We start from the raw sequence: 16,973 nt of genomic DNA, 5'->3' as shown, positions 1-16,973 counted from the left end.
AACATTAGGATAGGGTTCTTTTAAAACTGACTTTTGATATACCAGTCATTTATTTGATCCAATATGAATTGACCAATGTGATTGTGCCAGTATCTTCAGTTCTATACACACAAATAATGTAGTTCATGACTGAAAAATATTCTAATTCAGAAAAGAAACACTAGTGCTCGCTTTGGCAGCACATGTACAGAAAAGAAATATTTGCAGAAAAATAACAAATTTATTCTCTTAGCTGCCATAGAGGTGATTTTTTTCCTTTGAAAAAACTATAAATAGAGCTTCATTTGGGTCTTTAGTTTGTACATTTCTTAGGGTCACCAACATTGAATTTTAGCATTGAAGTGCTGAGGAGGTTCAGCAATTATCTATCTGTAAGTAGAGATGAGACAGATGCAGTGGTTGAAAACTTTTTCAAGGCCACTGTGGACTAGCAAAGCTGGAGTCTGACCAGACTTTCTGGATTACAGACCAGAGTTTTTCCCATTGTTTTTTCCTCCCATGTGTATCTTTAATTAGCATAAAGTGAAACACTAAGTCAGCAGCTTTTTAGCATTGAGGTCATTCTGTGATCTTTTTTAAAGACAAATTTTACCATCTGTCATTCAAAGAGACACATTACCCTGACTGGCTGAGACTGAAGGTCATTGCATCAAGGCCCAGACCCAGTGGGGCCTTTGCAAAGGCACTAAGAGCAGTTGGGTATTTACCATGTGCCAGTAAAGGGGAAGTGAGATAATTCTAAAAGCCTGGTAACCCATTTATAGTGGACTTTAGAAGCCTTTTTATAAGATGTATTTAAAAATGGGTGTGTCTGATATTTGACAACTTCATTTCAAGTCAAAGGACTAGTCACACTCCAGTGCTAGGATGGGCCCAGCTGGGAGGCTGCCCTAGTTTCCTGAGCAAGACCTGGCTGAGTTCCCTGCCTCTCCTTCCTGGCAGAGCAGGCATTTCCCCTTAACCTCCCTCCCCTTGCCTGCTTCTAGGCAGAGCTGGGAGCTTTGAGTGTGTAGGTCTTACTGGTTTCCACAGGATTTCTGCAAGAAAGTAAAGTGAGAATAAAGAGAAGGGAGAGCCATAGGGTACGCAGCTCATTCTGGCTGCCTGGATCTCAAGGAGAGTGACACAGTACTATTTACTCTTGAGGTTTGTTAGTGTGTCTGGTGTAGCAGTAATAAGAAACAGCATGTCAGCCAATAATGTGTCACCTTGGGTCAACACAGGTGTAGTGGAGTCCAGACAGAAGTGTGTCTCATCCTGGCTCTGTCACTTGCTTTGTAACTTGTTACAGGTCACAGCCTCTGTGACCCTTAGTTTCCTTTTCAGTCAAATAGTACTGTTGTGATTATTGAGATTAAGATAATGATCATAGGAGATGCTCAGTGAAGAGGACTGGATATTTTATTAACAACTAGTTGAATGACTTTGGACAAGAACCTTCACATTCAGTACTGTTTCTTTTTTTCTTTTTAAAGATTTATTTATGCATACAAGAGCTGGAGTGTAGGCCAGAGGTGGGGGCAGGGGGGGTGGTGGTGGTGAGAAAATTTACCAGAGACAGAGTGGGGAGCAGAACAGGTAGACTGACTGAAATACACTGCTGAGGGGAGCAGCGGGCAAGACAGGAGAGGTCTGCTGCGCTAGGCGGCTTAGCTCCCTGGCCAGGGATGGAACTAGTGCTGCAGTGGCTGAGGATTGCTTCATAGTGCTGAGAATTAACCCCTTGAGCCACCAGAGAGGTCCTCAGTACTGTTTTTTTTATGGGGAATATAAAGGTCACCTTATGGTCTCTCAAGCCCTTTTCAGCAATAGACCCTCACTCTACCTCATTCTAGAATGAGCTTTTCTCCCACGCACGACACTCATTTCCTTCTTAGTAGTGTCTAATCCCCCTTCCCCCACCCCCACCCCCACCCCGCTCCCACACACCGCCAGCACCGCCACCAACCCCTTCCTGCTTTCTTACTGCTCCTGCCACCGTGGAAGCTGCAGATTACCGGGTTCTCGGGAATGTGACCCGTACCCTTGCCCTCTGCCCGGATCTAAAGGCTAGTCTGTCTCAGGGAAGGCGAACTTCGATCCTGGACCCATCGTGAGGCCCCGGGCAGGGGGAGCCCCCGACCCGGCAGGCGGCGAGAGCGCAGCGGTTCCGGCGCCCCCGCGCGCCACCAGCGCCTGCAAACTCCGAGGCGGAGCGAGGGCCCGGCCCAGCGCTCGGAGCTGGACTTGGGACTCCGCGCGGCGGGGCGTCCTCGCCCAGGGGAGAGCTCGCCTCGGAGGCTCCCGGGTAGAGTCAGAAGCCTCGAGCTCTCAGCCGGGCACCCCAGACTGGGATTGCTTCGTCCACTACAAGCAGGCCCCGGGGAAAGAGCATCTGCAGCGCCACTCCCTCCGGCGCCACCCCAGTCCCGGGGATCGCGGGGTAATGAGATGCTAATGAGGCACGAATAAAGCCTCAGCTGGCTGCACGCCCCGCGCCCCGGCCCACAGGCCGCCAGACTCCCGGCTGGGGCGCAGCCCGCGCGCGCCGCGCCGCGTCCCCCAGCTCCCTCTCCGCGCCTCTTCCACTCCCTCTCTCCGCCCCCACCCCGCCCCCGCCCCGTCCGGGTCGCCCGCCGGCAGGAAGCAGCCCCTCCCGGCCACAGAGCTGTCCTGTAAGTTGCCCAGCTGTGCCAGCTGTGTACCCCCGCCCGCGGGGGCCGGGAGTGGGTGGGGGCGCGCTTCCGTCGAAATACGGTCGGAGGCGCTGGGGAACCCCGTCTGGCTGCTGGGGCTGGCCTCCCCCGGCCCCCGCCCTGCTGAGCCGCTCTCCAGACCTTAAGGTCCAGAGTGTGAGTATCCCCGCCCCAACAGCCAGCGGTCCAGCTCCCTCGCCATCCTTCCAAACCGCCCTGCGAGGTACGGCCTCGACCTGGCGTTTCCAGACTGGGTGGCCCCTGTCCCCTGGGCTCAGATCTTCCTTCTTCCACTTCCTCCACTTCCCCTCTGCCCTTCCTGCCTGTTCCTCCTCCCGGACAACGCTTGCCTCGTACAGGTGACCCGCAGAGGACAACCTTAGTCTCCTGCTTTGGGGCGACCCTCTGGATTCCCGCCTGGAATTGCAGGGTGACTGCGGGCGTGGGGGCGGGGATCAACCCCCGTGCTCTGCCCCACCGATGCTGCCCACTTCCCTAACTTCCCCGCGAGCAACTCCATCCTCCAGTACCCTCTGATTCCCCCTAGTCCGAGCGTGAGAAAGTCCTCTCCGACACCCCTCAATTCGCGTGGGGGCCCGAGCGAGGGAGAGTTGGACAAAAGAAAGCCTTGTTTCGGGAGATTCCTGGGAGAGCGAACCCGAGCCCAGAGGGGATGGGGTGGAGCGTCGAGCCCAACGGGTGGGGTGGGAGGGAGGTGTCGGGACACACCCAACTGCTGTGGTCCCCTCCCCCAGGCCCCCTGGGGCAGAGGCACGTCTTAAGGGAAGTGTTTTGACCACAGTGAGTCAGAAATAGACCCAGTCCTGGTCACATCACCCAGTCAGTCGCAATATCCTCTGGCTATTAGTTTTGGTGATGGGAAGTGGAACCTACACAAAAATTGTCTCCCAACCCCCCCCCCCCCCCCCCCCCCCCCCCGTCTCCCCCAGGCCCCGCCTCAGGAGGCAAGGCAAGCAAGAGTGCTAAATAGGAAACTTTGTCCCTGGCAATATGACACACCCTACATGCCCTGTGGCACAGGGAGGCATGGGGCAAATGGGACAGTGTGCGTGCCCAGCAGCTGGGGTTGTAGGTTTTAGGTCTGTCCTGTCTGCACAGGTAGGGAAACTTTCTTCCCAGGGAAGTCCATCTTCTCTGGTTCTGAGAAATTCTCCCATGCTCTGCTGCCTGGGCCTGAAAGCTGGATAAGAATTCCTGCTGCCTGGGCCCCAGAGCAGGGCTTGGAGACCTCTGGACAGCTGGCAGCTCCCTGGCTTTCCCTTTTTCATTTCCGAATTTGGCAGGTTTCTCTTGGAGTGGAAGGGATGGCAGCTGTCTGGAGCAGGTGGGAGTGGGCTGGGGGAGAGAGCAGAGCCAATCAGGTGGACCTGGAGTTCCCTGGGGATGCCAGCAGCTTTCTTTTTTCTTTTGCTTCTTTATCCAGTCACCTCCCCTTCCCTTTCCTCCTCCTCTCCAGCAACCACGTGACTCAGACCAACTGCTCCCCACTTTGGGAGCTTCTGGGCCCTCATGACCTCATCCACGTCCTCCAACCCTGCACATGCTCACTTTGAGAGCTTCCTCCAAGCCCAGCGCTGCCAGGATGTGCTGAGCAGCTTCCAAGGACTATGCAGTGCCCTGGGAGTAGAGCCCGGTGGGGGGCTGCCCCAGTTCCACAAGATCAAGGCCCAGCTCAACTACTGGAGTGCCAAATCACTGTGGGCCAAGCTGGACAAGAGAGCAGGCCAGCCTGTGTACCAGCAGGGCCGGGCCTGCGCCAACACCAAGGTAGATACCCGGTGCCTGGGATGGGACTTGGAGAGTAGAGGTGAGTCAGGGGGGAGACGCATGCCGTGCCCACTCTGCCCTGTGTTTGCAGTGCCTAGTGGTAGGTGCTGGACCTTGTGGTCTGCGGGCTGCTGTGGAGCTGGCGCTGCTGGGGGCCCGTGTGATGCTGGTAGAAAAACGCACCAAGTTCTCTCGCCACAACGTCCTCCACCTTTGGCCCTTTACCATCCATGACCTTCGGGCACTTGGTGCAAAGAAATTCTATGGGCGCTTCTGCACAGGCACCCTGGACCACATCAGTGAGCATCATGTGGGGCCTAGAGGGGTGGGTGGACCTGAGCCACCCAGTGGGGGGCTGCTGGCCCAGTCAAGAAGTGGATGACCTTCAGAGTTCAGGTCCCTCATCTGTAAAATGGGCAGTTGGACTGAGTGATCTTTAAGGCCTTCTCTAGCTCAGACCAGATGCATACTCGTGCGGGGGGAGACCTGCGGTCCCCAGATCCCTGCTCCTAACATCCTCTCCCTTTCAGGCATCCGGCAGCTTCAGTTGCTTTTGTTGAAGGTGGTTCTGCTGCTAGGGGTGGAAGTTCACTGGGGGGTCACTTTCACTGGGCTACAGCCCCCTCTTGAAAAAGGTAAGTTCTCTGCACCAGTGAACCCCTACCTGCCAAGATTTTGGCCTATGAAAGATAAAAGCTGGGTTTGAGAGTCAGCCCCGGCTCCCTTTCTATTAGTGTAGCCTTGTGCAAACCTCTCTGAGTCTCATTTTGATCATCGGTGAAATGGGAGTTGTTTCCTTCCTTGCCAACTGCCCACAGTTGTTGTGAAGGTGCAATTTGGTAGAGGATGCATCAATGCTTTCTAAACCATAAAGCTCTTCACATATTTAAATATTTCATGGGGTTGTCCTGGAAGTATAAGGACCCCTTCAGATTTCCACACCTTGTGCTTCTCAAACTGTCTTCCCCAGGGAGTGGCTGGCGTGCTGAACTCCAGCCCAATCCCCCAGCCCAACTGGCCAACTATGAATTTGATGTCCTCATCTCAGCAGCTGGTGGTAAATTCGTCCCTAAAGGTGAGTGATCCCTTCCCTCAAAGAAACCCAGATCTTGGGCTCCTCCTGGGCCTTTCTAACTGTTATCCTCCTTGTTCTTTTACCACCAACTGCCTGCCCCATCTAGGTTTTACTGTGCGAGAAATGCGCGGTAAACTGGCCATTGGCATCACAGTCAACTTTGTCAACCAGCGCACTGTGGAAGAGACACAGGTGCCTGAGATCAGCGGTGTGGCCAGGATCTACAACCAGAGCTTCTTCCAGAGTCTGCTCAAAGCCACAGGTCTGGGCCCTCTCACGGGGTTCCCTTACTGGCTGACTGTGGGCTGGCTTTCCCCTAAGACTTGTGCTCAGCCCAGTGAATCTCCCACTCCCATCTTTATGGTCTTGGCAACAAAAGGGAAAGAAGTTGTATCCCCAGTAGCTCAGTAGGCACAGCCCCACTTTGCACTCAGTATGAAATATCTAGAATCTTTCACAAGATGCATGGGATTTTGCCTTGTGTTTCTTTACATATGCTGTGATCTAAAAATGATATGAATTCAAAATGGAAGTAGCACTTCAAGAAAATGCCTGCTGTTTATTTTGGCTTCACACTGCCATGCCCCCTGCCATGTGTAACACCCAGGTAGAGAAGCCAAGGGGTCACTCCCAAGGGTGGGCTTATGTGGTGCAGGTCTCAGCTGCCACCTCACCCTGGTTTCTCTCTTTGCTGCAAGTCCTAGGCCTCCTGGGTCTGGCACAGATGTGCCACCAGAACTCGTGGGCCCCGTGTGTGGGGCATCTCATGCAGTCTTAAGATGTGATGCCTCTCTCAGAGGTGGGGCATGGCTGGGAGCTTGAAGAGGTGACATAGTAAGGAGGAGACTCATCTCTTTTCTCCCCTGCCCTGCCCCCCAAGGCATTGATCTGGAGAACATCGTGTACTATAAGGACGATACCCACTACTTCGTGATGACAGCCAAGAAACAGTGCCTGCTGCGACTGGGGGTGCTGCGTCAGGTGACGTCGGGGTTCATGCAGGGAGGTCTGGGTGGCGGTCCTGGGAGGTGGGGTCCTGGACACAATATCCCCCCACTGTATGTGGTGGATCCCCTCTTCTCCTGCCAATGCTCTGGCATTTTCTCCATCCCACAAGCTCTTTGCTTCTGGAATTTACATGGCAATACGAATCACTTTCTGTGCTAACCCTGATGCACCACAGGACTACTTATGTAATCTCTTTGAGGGCGAGGATTCTGTCTCTGTGTCCTTTGCCTGCTGATGACTCCCAGTACTTCAGATGGGATCTGGAATGTATTTGCTACAGAGCTAGTTGAACATCAACTATGTGCTGGGTACTATGTTGAAAACCTTACATTCATTTTTCTCATCTGATTCTCAAAACTACCTTGAGAAGTTAATCATATTATTTTTAAATGATGGGGAAACTGAGGTGCTGAGTTCAGTGATGTGTCCAAAGCAAGTGTCTGACACTAGTCATGGTCCTGGGCCTCAGAGCAAGGTGGGGCCTGGGTCCTCCCTTCAGCAGCGTGAGTGATGAGAGACTTGACTTTGGCAAGCAGGACACTTATAAATTCCTGCGCTAACTCATCCTTCAATTGTTAAGTAGTGTGGGGGAGTCCCTCTCTGAGCCTCTGTACATGCATGTTCTGTGCCCAGATGGGTCTGTGCCCAGATGGGGGTCTGTCCATTTCTGCTTCTGATCTCTTGGTTATGTAGGACTGGCCAGAGACTGACCGGCTCCTGAGCAGCACCAACGTGGTACCTGAGGCTCTGCAACAGTTCGTCCGGGCAGCTGCTGACTTCGCCACCCAGGGCAAGCTGGGGAAGCTGGAATTTGCCCAGGATGCCCACGGACAGCCTGACATCTCTGCCTTTGACTTCACAAGTATGATGCGAGCAGAGAGCTCAGCTCGAGTGCAGGAGAAGCATGGTGCCCGCCTGCTGCTGGGGCTCGTGGGGGACTGCCTGGTGGAGGTGAGGGGGTCAGGGTCCCTGGTTGGGGGAGGCAAAGAGCTGTCTGGCCCTTTAAGAGGCAGGGACCCTTTATAAGGAGGCATAGGGGCTCCACAATTGGAGGAGGAAGCTGCCTAATGAGAAGGTGGTAAAAAAAAAAGTTTTGCTTGCTGTGGGGAGGAGCTGAGGTCAGCTCTGTGGAGGTGAGAGACTACAGGGCCTGGTGGGAGTGGGGGAGTCTGCCAGGAACCTTAGGGGCACCCGGGTTTAGGCACCCCTGTGGACTCCCACTGAGCTGTTTCCTGTCCTCTTGACCCTGCAGCCCTTCTGGCCCCTGGGCACTGGAGTGGCCCGGGGCTTCTTGGCAGCCTTCGATGCAGCATGGATGGTGAAGCGGTGGGCAGAGGGCACAGGGCCCCTAGAGGTGTTGGCAGAGCGGTGAGGCCTGTGTTGTGGGTTCACGTGGGTATGGCTGGATATTGGGCAGGGGTCAGAAAGAGGTTCAAGGGTGCTGGGTGAATAGATGGGGACTTGCGCAAAGTGAATAGCTCTTGAGGAGTGGATACTGATGGGTACCCTCTCACTCATCCCCCTACCCCCTGCCCTGCAGCGAGAGCCTGTATCAGCTGCTGTCACAGACATCCCCAGATAACATGCACCGCAACGTGGCCCAGTACGGGCTGGACCCAGCCACCCGCTACCCCAAACTGAATCTCCGGGCTGTGACCCCTAATCAGGTCAGACTCCATGGTACCCCTACACTGGACTTCCTAGGCAGTCCCCACCTTCCAGGTCAGGCCTTCCCGCTATCTGCCCAGTTACTGCCCCTCTGGGTGAGTCCCCTGGGTAGGGCCCTATACGGATTGAGGAATGGTGTGCTCAACCTGCCTTAAGACACGAAAAGGATTGCCATAGGTACGAGACCTCTATGACGTAATGGCCAAGGAGCCTGTGTGCTGGCAGAATGACAAGACAGACACAGGAACGCCGGCCACAGGTGAGCAGACCTTCCCCCAGGCCCATGTCCAAAATACTTGCCAAATGCAATCATCAGAATAGCTGCAACCTCAGGCTCCTGGGAACAGGATGTTAGAGCACTCTAGGGTGGTGGGAAGTTTGGCGGCACGGAAGGACTGGAGGGGCAGTGGAGCACTGAGCAGCAGCCATCTCTGTGGAAGTATTTCAGCTTTTTATTCTCCTCGACAGCTGTAGTGGCTAAATGGCAGCCATGCTGTTAGCTGTTCTGACTCACCCCTTCCAGTCTTGCTGACCCCAAATCCACCTGTCCTTTGTGCCTCTGGGTCTCTGTTACCACTCAATTCATGACCTGCTATCTTCGATGGCAAGCATTGATTTCACTTTATTCATCCCCACTTGACTGAAAAAGCCATTTTTTTTAAGTGAGAAAATCAGGGTGAAGGAGATGAGCATGAAGGAGATGAGCTTCAGACATGAGCATTAGACTGGTGCCTCAGCAGGTCCCTGTTCCACCTTCCTCCACCTCCCACACTGAGCCCTCACACCCAGCAGCTGTGCTCTGTGAGCCAGGGTGCCATGGCACAGCACAGCCTCTTCTCCCAGGGTTGACAAGCACCCAGGAGGAGCTGTTACGCTGGTGCCAGGAGCAGACGGCTGGGTTCCCGGGGGTCCATGTCACCGACCTGTCTTCTTCCTGGGCTGACGGGCTGGCTCTGTGTGCCCTGGTGCACCGGCTGCGGCCCTGCCTACTGTGAGTTGGGAATCAGGTTTTGGGGTCCCTCTTTCCTGGCTGTGCCCCTCCAAGACAGTGTGGAATGATGAGACGACCGTGGAGTTGGCACACCCAGTGGTGTCCCATCACTTGTTAATAATCCTTCTGCTCAAGCCACACACCTCTCTAGATATTATTCCTGCCTTGATTCTGCCTGTCTATAAGTCAAATGTGTTTAATAGGGAGAACTTTGTGCTCTCCCCCAAGACCAGAATTTGTTGACACTGGTTAATAAAGGGCAAGGCAGAGAATAGAAACCCTTCATGCCCCTTCCCCACTGCTGACCTTCCCCTGCTGCTCTCTCTCCACCCTCTCCTCTTGGGTAGTGTCTGGTGTTTGTGTCCTATTGAGTTTTCTCCCCAACACCCCATAGGGAACCATCAGACCTGCAGGGGATGGGTGCTCTGGAAGCAACTTCTTGGGCACTGAAGATGGCAGAGCACGAGCTGGGTATCACACCAGTGTTGTCTGCACAGGCAGTGGTGGCAGGGAGTGACCCTCTGGGCCTCATCGCATACCTCAGCTACTTCCACAATGCCTTCAAGAATACACCTCAAAATCCAGGTGACCTGGAGGGCAGGTCATCCCAAGTGGGGTGGGAGTGGGGACAGGAGGTGTGTGCGTGAGAGAAGGTATCCTCTGAGGGACAGCCTGGGAGAGGTGTCCCGAACTGGAGCCTAGCTGTCTGATCTGGGGCTACAGTATTAGCCACCCATCTACCCGACTCCCTGACTCTCCCTGTAGGCCCTGTCAGCCAAGACTCCCCAGTTACTGCCAGTGCTGTGCTGTTCCTTGGCAAACTGCAGAGGACTCTGCAACGTACCCGGGCCAAGGTGGATTCCTGGTGGGGGCGCCTGGGCCATGGGAGCACATTTAGAATGGAGGGAGGGGAGGACCAGGAGCTCAGAGCCCCATGCTCACAGCATAGGACTTGTTGCAGGAAAATGGGGAGGATGCTGGTGGCAAGAAGCCTCGCATGGAGGTAAGTGCAGGCTGAGGCTGGACAATCCCTGTGCGGGGTTTACCCACATAGTTTTTCCTATATCCTGTTCCCTTATATCTTGCTCCCCACCCCAGGAACTTTAACTCCCCCATTTAATCTCCCTTCTCCCTAGTCTCACTCCCCTTCCCTTCCAGTCTTTTCTATCTGGACACGGCCACTCCCCATAGGGAGTGTCCCTCTACTCCCCATCCTGTCCCTCTGCTCCCCATCCTGAACACTAACCTCCTTAGGAAAAGGCTGAGACCCCAAGTACTGAAGAGCCACCTGTCCCAGAGTCCAGTCTACCCCTGACACCCCCATCCCTCCAGGAGGAGGTGAGAACCAGGGCCCCGTCTGCAAGCAGAAGCCTGGGGAGGGGCAGGAGGAGTGTTCCGGGGTGAGGGAAACAGGCCTTGACTCCAGCTGGCCTGTTTCATGGGGGTTGTTGCAGGCTGATGCTGGAGACCTGTGTGCACTTTGTGGGGAACACCTCTATGTTTTGGAACGCCTCTGTGCCGATGGCCGTTTCTTCCACCGGAGCTGCTTCCGCTGCCATGTCTGTGAGGCCACACTGTGGCCAAGTGACTATGGGCAGCACCCAGGAGATGGTGAGTGCTGGGAGACCTCCAGAGAGACTTTGGGCCTGGCCTTAGCTGGGGGGCAAGGAGCTTGAAGGTAAAGGGGAATGGGGTGCTGGCCATGAGATGGCAATAGGCCCAAGATGGTACTTTCTTCTTCTGGGCCCAGGGTCTTCTCCCCAAATGTGGTGTTCTGAGAAACCAGGAGGCTATGAGAAATTGGGCTGCAAATCCACAGTCCTACCTCCCCCAGGGCCTTGAGCTGCCTACGACTGATGCCTACTCCCCACCCTCTTCTCTCCCAGGACATTTCTACTGCCTCCAGCACCTGCCCCAACCAGAAAGCGACAGCAACAAAAGCCCCGAGAGTCAGGTAAAAACTAAGTGTGTGTGAGGGTGGAAAAGAGTCTCTCTAGCCAAGCGGACTTTGCATTTTCTCTAGTAGAAGGTAAGCTCCATGAAGGCAGGGATTTTTGTCCTGTTTTTTTTTTTTTATTTTTATTGCTGTATCATAAGTATCTAGAAAATTGAGTAAATAGTTTGAGTGAATGTCAAGGCCCATATTTGCCTAACAGGGTCAACTTGACCTCATACCATACAGTTCATTGACCAGACCACATGGTGGTTTTTTCAGGAGCTTCCCACACTGGTTGAGAACAGCATGCCACCAAGCCCCTCCAGTCCCATGGCCCCCCAGGAGGGAGCCAGTCCTGTACCAAGCCCCAGTCAGCCTACCCGTCGGCTGATCCGTCTCTCCAGCCCGGAACGCCGTCAGCTATCCTCCCTTAACCTTACTCCTGGCCCAGAAATGGAACCTCCACCCAAGCCTCCCCGCAGCCTCCTAACTGAGGCCAAGCAGGCCCTGGAGGACAGCTTTGTGGGTTGGGGAATGCCAATCCAGACACCTCAAGGTAACCACTCTGCCCAGACATGCTGACCCAGGGTGGGGACAGGGCAGGAGGTATTGGGATTCCTGACAGGGAAATGCTCAGGAATGGAAAGGGAGGTTTTGGGGATCCCAGGTCATGTCACCTCTGTTCAGTTCTTGAGACCATGGAGATGGAGGAAGAGAATCCCTCCTCCAGTGAAGAGGAAGAGGAAGAGGCGATTGTGGACTTAGCCATGGAGCAGGTGAGTGGGAGGAAACTGTTCTGCCCAAGCCAGCATACATCCATTAAATATACCCCCCACAGGAGAAACCTACATTCTGCTCTCTCCTTTGAGGCCTTCTTCAGATGTCTTCTCAACCAGTCTCTTTCATGTCTCTAAGCTTCCATCTTTCCTGCCAGAACTTACCCCACTCCCAGCCTAGGTTCCTTTCAGCTCCTTCCAGAGCTTTCCCAAACTCTATCCACCAAAGAGCTAGGCCCTACCCCTGACTGGCCTGACCCTGCCATAGACCCTGTTAACCTTGGCGAAGAATCCAAGCAACATGAGCAACTATCCAACGTGGAATCGGACCCTGCTACGCCGTGCTAAGGAGGAGATGATGAAGCGGTTTTGCCAGGCCCAGGTGAGGCGCAGGGCCTCTTGAGTGTGGAGATCAGAGCTCCTTGAGTGTTCCGTTCTTGAGCAATATGAAGACTTCTGGGCCTGCTGTCTTGTACCCCTCAGGCCATCCAGCGGCGCCAAAATGAGATTGAGGCTGCTCTGAAGGAGCTGGAGGCTGAGGGCGTGAAACTGGAGCTGAACTTGAGGCGCCAGAGCAGTGAGTGAAGACAGAGGCGGGACAAGCTAGGGCACCTCTGTCGCTAGCACCTTGTTCAGCCCTCAGCAATCCCTCAAACCCTTAGCAGGCCCTTTGTAGGCTCCACTTCGCATGCCATCACCTCTCTGACCCTGGCTGGAGGCCTCCTGACCACTCTGCCCTGCTTCTTCTCATCAGGTTCTCCAGAACAGCAAAAGAATCTATGGGTAGAACAGCTGCTGAAGCTTGTTGAGAAGAAAAACAGCCTGGTGAATGAGGAGGCTGAGCTCATGATCAGGTAAGGGGTAGAGGGTATTGACAGTGGCACGTGAGTTGAGCCCAGCAGTCCTTGGGTACCTGGTCAGCTGAGTTTCCTCTATCCTGCCCTCCACAGGGCAAAGGAGCTGAACCTGGAGGACAAACAATGGCACCTGGACCAGGAGCTACGAGGCTACCTGAACCAGGATGGTAGGTGGAATGTGGGAAGATGACATCATGTGGCTGGCATGACACAAGCCTCGTAATCTTAGCTACTTAACAAACAACATGGTTTTCTAGTCCCAGTCCCTCTGAGCACCTCAGGAGGCAGCCAGAAGATAGGGCCCCAAGTCCCTACTCTGTTGCCAGTTCAATCAGAGCTGCCCAATTAGGCTTTCACACAGGCCTTCCTTTGCTGCTGTTAAACAATGCCTTTCCCACAGGCACTGACAAACCTAGTTTTACAGATTAGGAAACAAAGCCTAGGATGTAGACGTCACATAGGCTGGGCCCAGGTTATACCTCTGCTGCCTCCCTGCCCAGTTTTCTGTTCTCTAAGCTTCCTGTCCTTCCTTCAGAAAACCTAAAATCAGATGATGATCGACGGAAAGAGAAAAACATCCTAAAGAAACTGGTGGACGTGGTGAATGAGCGAGATGCCCTCATCCGCTTACAGGAACAGCGCAGGCTCAGCGAGCTGGCCTTGGGGTCAGAGGCCCAGGCCTAGAAGAGGACAGGCTGCTGACCTCCTTTCCTACAAGACCATGTCATCCTAGGAAAGGATAGTTCATTTTATAATAAAAATATAAAAACAAAGAGGACTTGGCTTCCTGCTGGTGGGAGGTATGTAGATGTGCAGGAGCCTAAAGATGCACTTTGTGACAGTCACTCATTCTTGATCCCCAATCACTGCCTCTACAAGAAAAAGGCAGAGCCACAGAAGCATCAAGCTTTATTCTTCCCCAGTTCCGTCCCTCTCCTGCTGCCCAGGAAGCAGGACTAGGGGAGAGGGTGGGTTCAGGTCTTGGGCCTCCTCTGCCCTTTTCAGCACATGCTGCAGCTCAGACCGGGCCCTACATAGGTTCTTGGTCTCCTGCATGTGGAAGAGGTAGACCGCACCTGCCCCCAGCACCAGTCCTACACTGGGGGTCCAGAGTAGAATGGCCACTTGCCTAACACCCCCTTCAACCACCAGGGCACACAGCAATGCCAGGAGAAGCAGCCCCAGACCAATCGCATAGCCAGCCAAGGTAGTCCACCAGCGAGCTTGAGCCACACCCTGGTCCAGCTCCGTCCAGGCCTCCTTCAGCACACTGTTCAATGTTGACCTCTCTTTTGGTCCTAGAACAAGCAAGGCAGTGGGGTGCGAGAGAGGGTCAGAGTGGAGGAGCTGCCTTATGGTGGAGAAGAACCAAGGGAAAGGGTAAGAGGTGACTCACCATGGGTAGGGCTGGGGTTGTACTCAGGGGGACTGTGTCTCACACACAGAGTAGCCATCAGGGCCTCATGATCAGAGAGGGGGGTGCCAGAGTTAGGGTGATGGCCTGTTGTAGTTTTGAGAGTCCTACAGGAAATGTAAAACCCAGAAACCGCCTATGAAAAGGATGAGAGAGAACACATTTGCATTCTTTCCAGAGTAGCAACTCCCGGTTACCCTTTCTCCAGCCATCAGCAGTCTAAGACAAGTTGGCTGGACAAAGGATCTGCACGGGCTGATGAGAGACAAAGGGACACTGCGAGAAGGCACACTGGCGGGGAGAGGCCTGACCTTGTAAAGCATGTAGTCAATGCGAATGCCCGAGGAAAATGGCTCCAGCTCCTGCTGCTTGACATAGCAGTTTTCAGGTACCATTGTACAGCCTTCATCAGAGCCCTACATGAAGAGGTGTTTTGTGCTGGATTGTGGGGGAAGGAAAAGGAAGAGAAGCTGGGGGGATAAGCTGGGACAAATAATCAGGAGCTTCTCACCTTGAAGTCTTGGGTCTCCAGGTAAGCATCAAGTAGTCCTGTACACTCCATTAGCAGGCGGCAGCCCAGGTCCTTTGGGTGCAAGTTGAGGTCCCCACACAATAGAATCACGTCGGCCTTCTTGGATGTGTGGCTGGGGGAATCAGGTTAATGAGGCAGGATATTTTTCCTCACCAGCTGTTGCCCTTAGGACCTTGGCCACCCCTCAGTCCCGGGGTCCCTTCCCTCTCCCCCTGTTCACGCCCAGGCTCACACACTGGATGAACTGGGCCAGTTCCCAAGCTTGGGCCACACGATGTGCCAAGTAGATGTCCTTCTGTCGACTGTACTCGGCATGGAGCTGAGCAAGATAGATGAGATGATAGCAGATGAGACAGAAGGTCCCAAGGGGAGGTCTAAATCAGAGCTGGTGTCTGTCATTCAGCCTGATGCTTGGTAAAAAGGACTGAAACCTGCCTACTGATCCTAAGCGATCCTGCCCTCAATGCCTCCTCCCTAGGCAGCCCACTTGGGAGTCCCACTCCCCAACAACCCCCCCACCGCCACTTCCACCAGACTATCCCTGTGCTTCACTCACGTGGGTCACATAGGCATTGAGCACCAGTCCACTTAGATGGAGCACCAGAAGCCCTACAGCCTTTCCACAGAACCAGTCACCATGATGGATCTGAAGGCAGGAGGGGGCAGAAACAATTCAGAGCACTGCTACCCTCCTTATGCACATGCCCTGGTACCCTAGAAAGGCTGTTTCTTATTATGTCCTAGTAGGGGATGGGGAAAGGAGGTGGAAGAGGTCAGAAGGCAGGCTTACCATGTAGGGATAGCCATTGAGGGTATAGACATGCTGGGTGAATTCTTGGATTGGATGTTTGGAGAAGACACAGAGTCCACTCCCAATGATGCCGCTGAAAGCACAGTCCTGGTTAATAGCCAGAAAGGCAGGGCAGGAAATACCCAGCCCTCTCCCCTCCCAGTTCTAATCAGATACTGCTGGGACCAGCACCAGAACGAAGCTCAAAGTGACAGATTTTGTGGGATGACCGGATAGCCTTATAATAAGGAAGTGATGAGCTAGAGAGATAATATCTTTCTGATTCCAGCCTTACCTGCTCCCACACCCAGGGCAGAGGACACTATAGGGAGAGGGATGAAGGTGAAGGGAGGCTAGGAAAGGGCTGACAGGGCCATGAGAGTTCAAGTCTGAGAGCAGGCTTCCTGGCCTCACCTCCTGAAGTAGTGTGCGGCTGGGTAGGTGGGCAGCAGCTTCTGCTTCAAGTACTGGAAGTCCTGCTCACTCCACACCTGAGGGAAGGGATGAAGATGCCTGCCAGGTCCTTCCACCTGGGGGAACACCGTCTCCTGCACCCCCAGTTGCCTCTACTCCCAGCCTGGGTTCCAAACCAGTTCTGCACACCCCTACCTCCTCCAGTAAGGCTAGATCGTAGCTCTCCATGTTCAGAAAGTCTCCCAGGCGCTGCATTCGATCCTCGCGATTCTTGCTCAGGTAGGGAATAGCCCTGAGGAAGGAAAAGACCAGGGGAGGTAACAGCTGGGGGGCGGTGGTGTGCTCGTCCCCCGGGGCAAAACTGCAGCTGAGGTGCGGGCCTTGGAGATGCGGGTTCCTCCCCACCACCCTGGACCCCCAGATCTGATGGCAGGGTAGAGTGGAGGCCCAGACAAGAGGAAGGCCTCCCACTTCTGGTTATGCGGGTGCGGATGGGACCGTGGCCCCAGGCCCCAGCCGCGGGCCTACTCACCAGCAGTTGAGGTTAAAGACCCTCAGTCGCAGGGAGAAGTTGGGCTTCATGGCTGGGCAGCTCCAGAGTCGCAGGACCTGTCCTCTGGGACGCCCCGGGGAAGGCAGGGCCGAGGCCGGCGGCGGACGCACCTCCCCGGGGCGGCGCGCACAGGTGGTCGGCCCCGCCCCGCGCCTCCCGGAAGAACGCGCTTCCCCAGTCGGCCGCGCTCAGGCGCCGGCCAAGGCGCGCGGCCCGGGGCGCACTTCCTCGTCACCCCGGCAACGGGCGGCTCGCCCCGGACTGGCCGCCCACCAGCCCGGAAAGGCGAGCGGCGGCGCAGTCCGGGCGCGGGCGGGCGGCGAGGGCCGCACGCGGGGAGTCCGGAGGGGCTGGGGGGGGGTCCCCCAAGGGGGCCTGGGGGGGCGAGGAGCCGGGCTAGGGCACTCGGGGCTCCCCGTTCCTTTTCCCCAGAGCTCACCCCCGGCCCGCGCGCCCTCCCGCGTTTTCTCGCCCGGGTTGGCAGCAACAGGCGCAG

The 16,973-nt window shown here is 55.0% G+C and overlaps 2 protein-coding genes across 7 annotated transcripts; one reads left to right on the top strand and one right to left on the bottom strand.

Moving 5' to 3' along the window:
* Positions 1 to 2,371: 2,371 nt before the first annotated feature.
* Positions 2,372 to 13,547, top strand: MICAL1 (microtubule associated monooxygenase, calponin and LIM domain containing 1). 6 transcript variants are annotated; one of them, XM_037520200.2, is made up of 25 exons: positions 2,372 to 2,422; positions 4,153 to 4,463; positions 4,555 to 4,762; positions 4,994 to 5,098; positions 5,434 to 5,538; positions 5,645 to 5,800; positions 6,419 to 6,519; positions 7,240 to 7,497; positions 7,799 to 7,914; positions 8,087 to 8,213; positions 8,392 to 8,473; positions 9,058 to 9,205; positions 9,600 to 9,790; positions 9,971 to 10,059; positions 10,167 to 10,208; positions 10,460 to 10,543; positions 10,660 to 10,816; positions 11,092 to 11,159; positions 11,421 to 11,697; positions 11,829 to 11,917; positions 12,186 to 12,299; positions 12,401 to 12,494; positions 12,672 to 12,771; positions 12,868 to 12,941; positions 13,310 to 13,547. In XM_037520200.2, exons 2-25 carry the CDS (start codon positions 4,206 to 4,208, stop codon positions 13,456 to 13,458), a joined length of 3,192 nt encoding a protein of 1,063 aa, XP_037376097.1. In that variant the 5' UTR covers positions 2,372 to 2,422; positions 4,153 to 4,205; the 3' UTR covers positions 13,459 to 13,547. The 6 variants fall into 6 exon arrangements, with proteins under 6 accessions (XP_037376097.1, XP_037376095.1, XP_037376096.1 ...); XM_037520198.2 differs by lacking the exon at positions 2,372 to 2,422 and adding an exon at positions 2,600 to 2,654; XM_037520199.2 differs by lacking the exon at positions 2,372 to 2,422 and adding an exon at positions 2,727 to 2,831.
* A 19-nt stretch (positions 13,548 to 13,566) lies between these two features.
* On the bottom strand, positions 13,567 to 16,611 carry SMPD2 (sphingomyelin phosphodiesterase 2). The gene is made up of 10 exons (XM_037520203.2): positions 16,457 to 16,611; positions 16,120 to 16,216; positions 15,925 to 16,001; positions 15,511 to 15,604; positions 15,277 to 15,366; positions 14,957 to 15,039; positions 14,700 to 14,832; positions 14,500 to 14,604; positions 14,171 to 14,324; positions 13,567 to 14,072 (listed from the first exon to the last, which is right to left on the bottom strand). The coding sequence occupies exons 1-10, from the start codon at positions 16,504 to 16,506 to the stop codon at positions 13,684 to 13,686; spliced, it is 1,272 nt and encodes a 423-aa protein (XP_037376100.1). The 5' UTR covers positions 16,507 to 16,611; the 3' UTR covers positions 13,567 to 13,683.
* Positions 16,612 to 16,973: the final 362 nt, after the last annotated feature.

This window comes from Talpa occidentalis, unplaced genomic scaffold, assembly GCF_014898055.3.
Source record: "Talpa occidentalis isolate TD23 unplaced genomic scaffold, MPIMG_talOcc4v2.1 talOcc4.2, whole genome shotgun sequence".
NCBI classification, from domain to species: Eukaryota; Metazoa; Chordata; class Mammalia; order Eulipotyphla; family Talpidae; genus Talpa; species Talpa occidentalis.
Note: the sequence above shows the minus strand (reverse complement) of the source record. Positions and strands in the feature narration are given on the sequence as shown.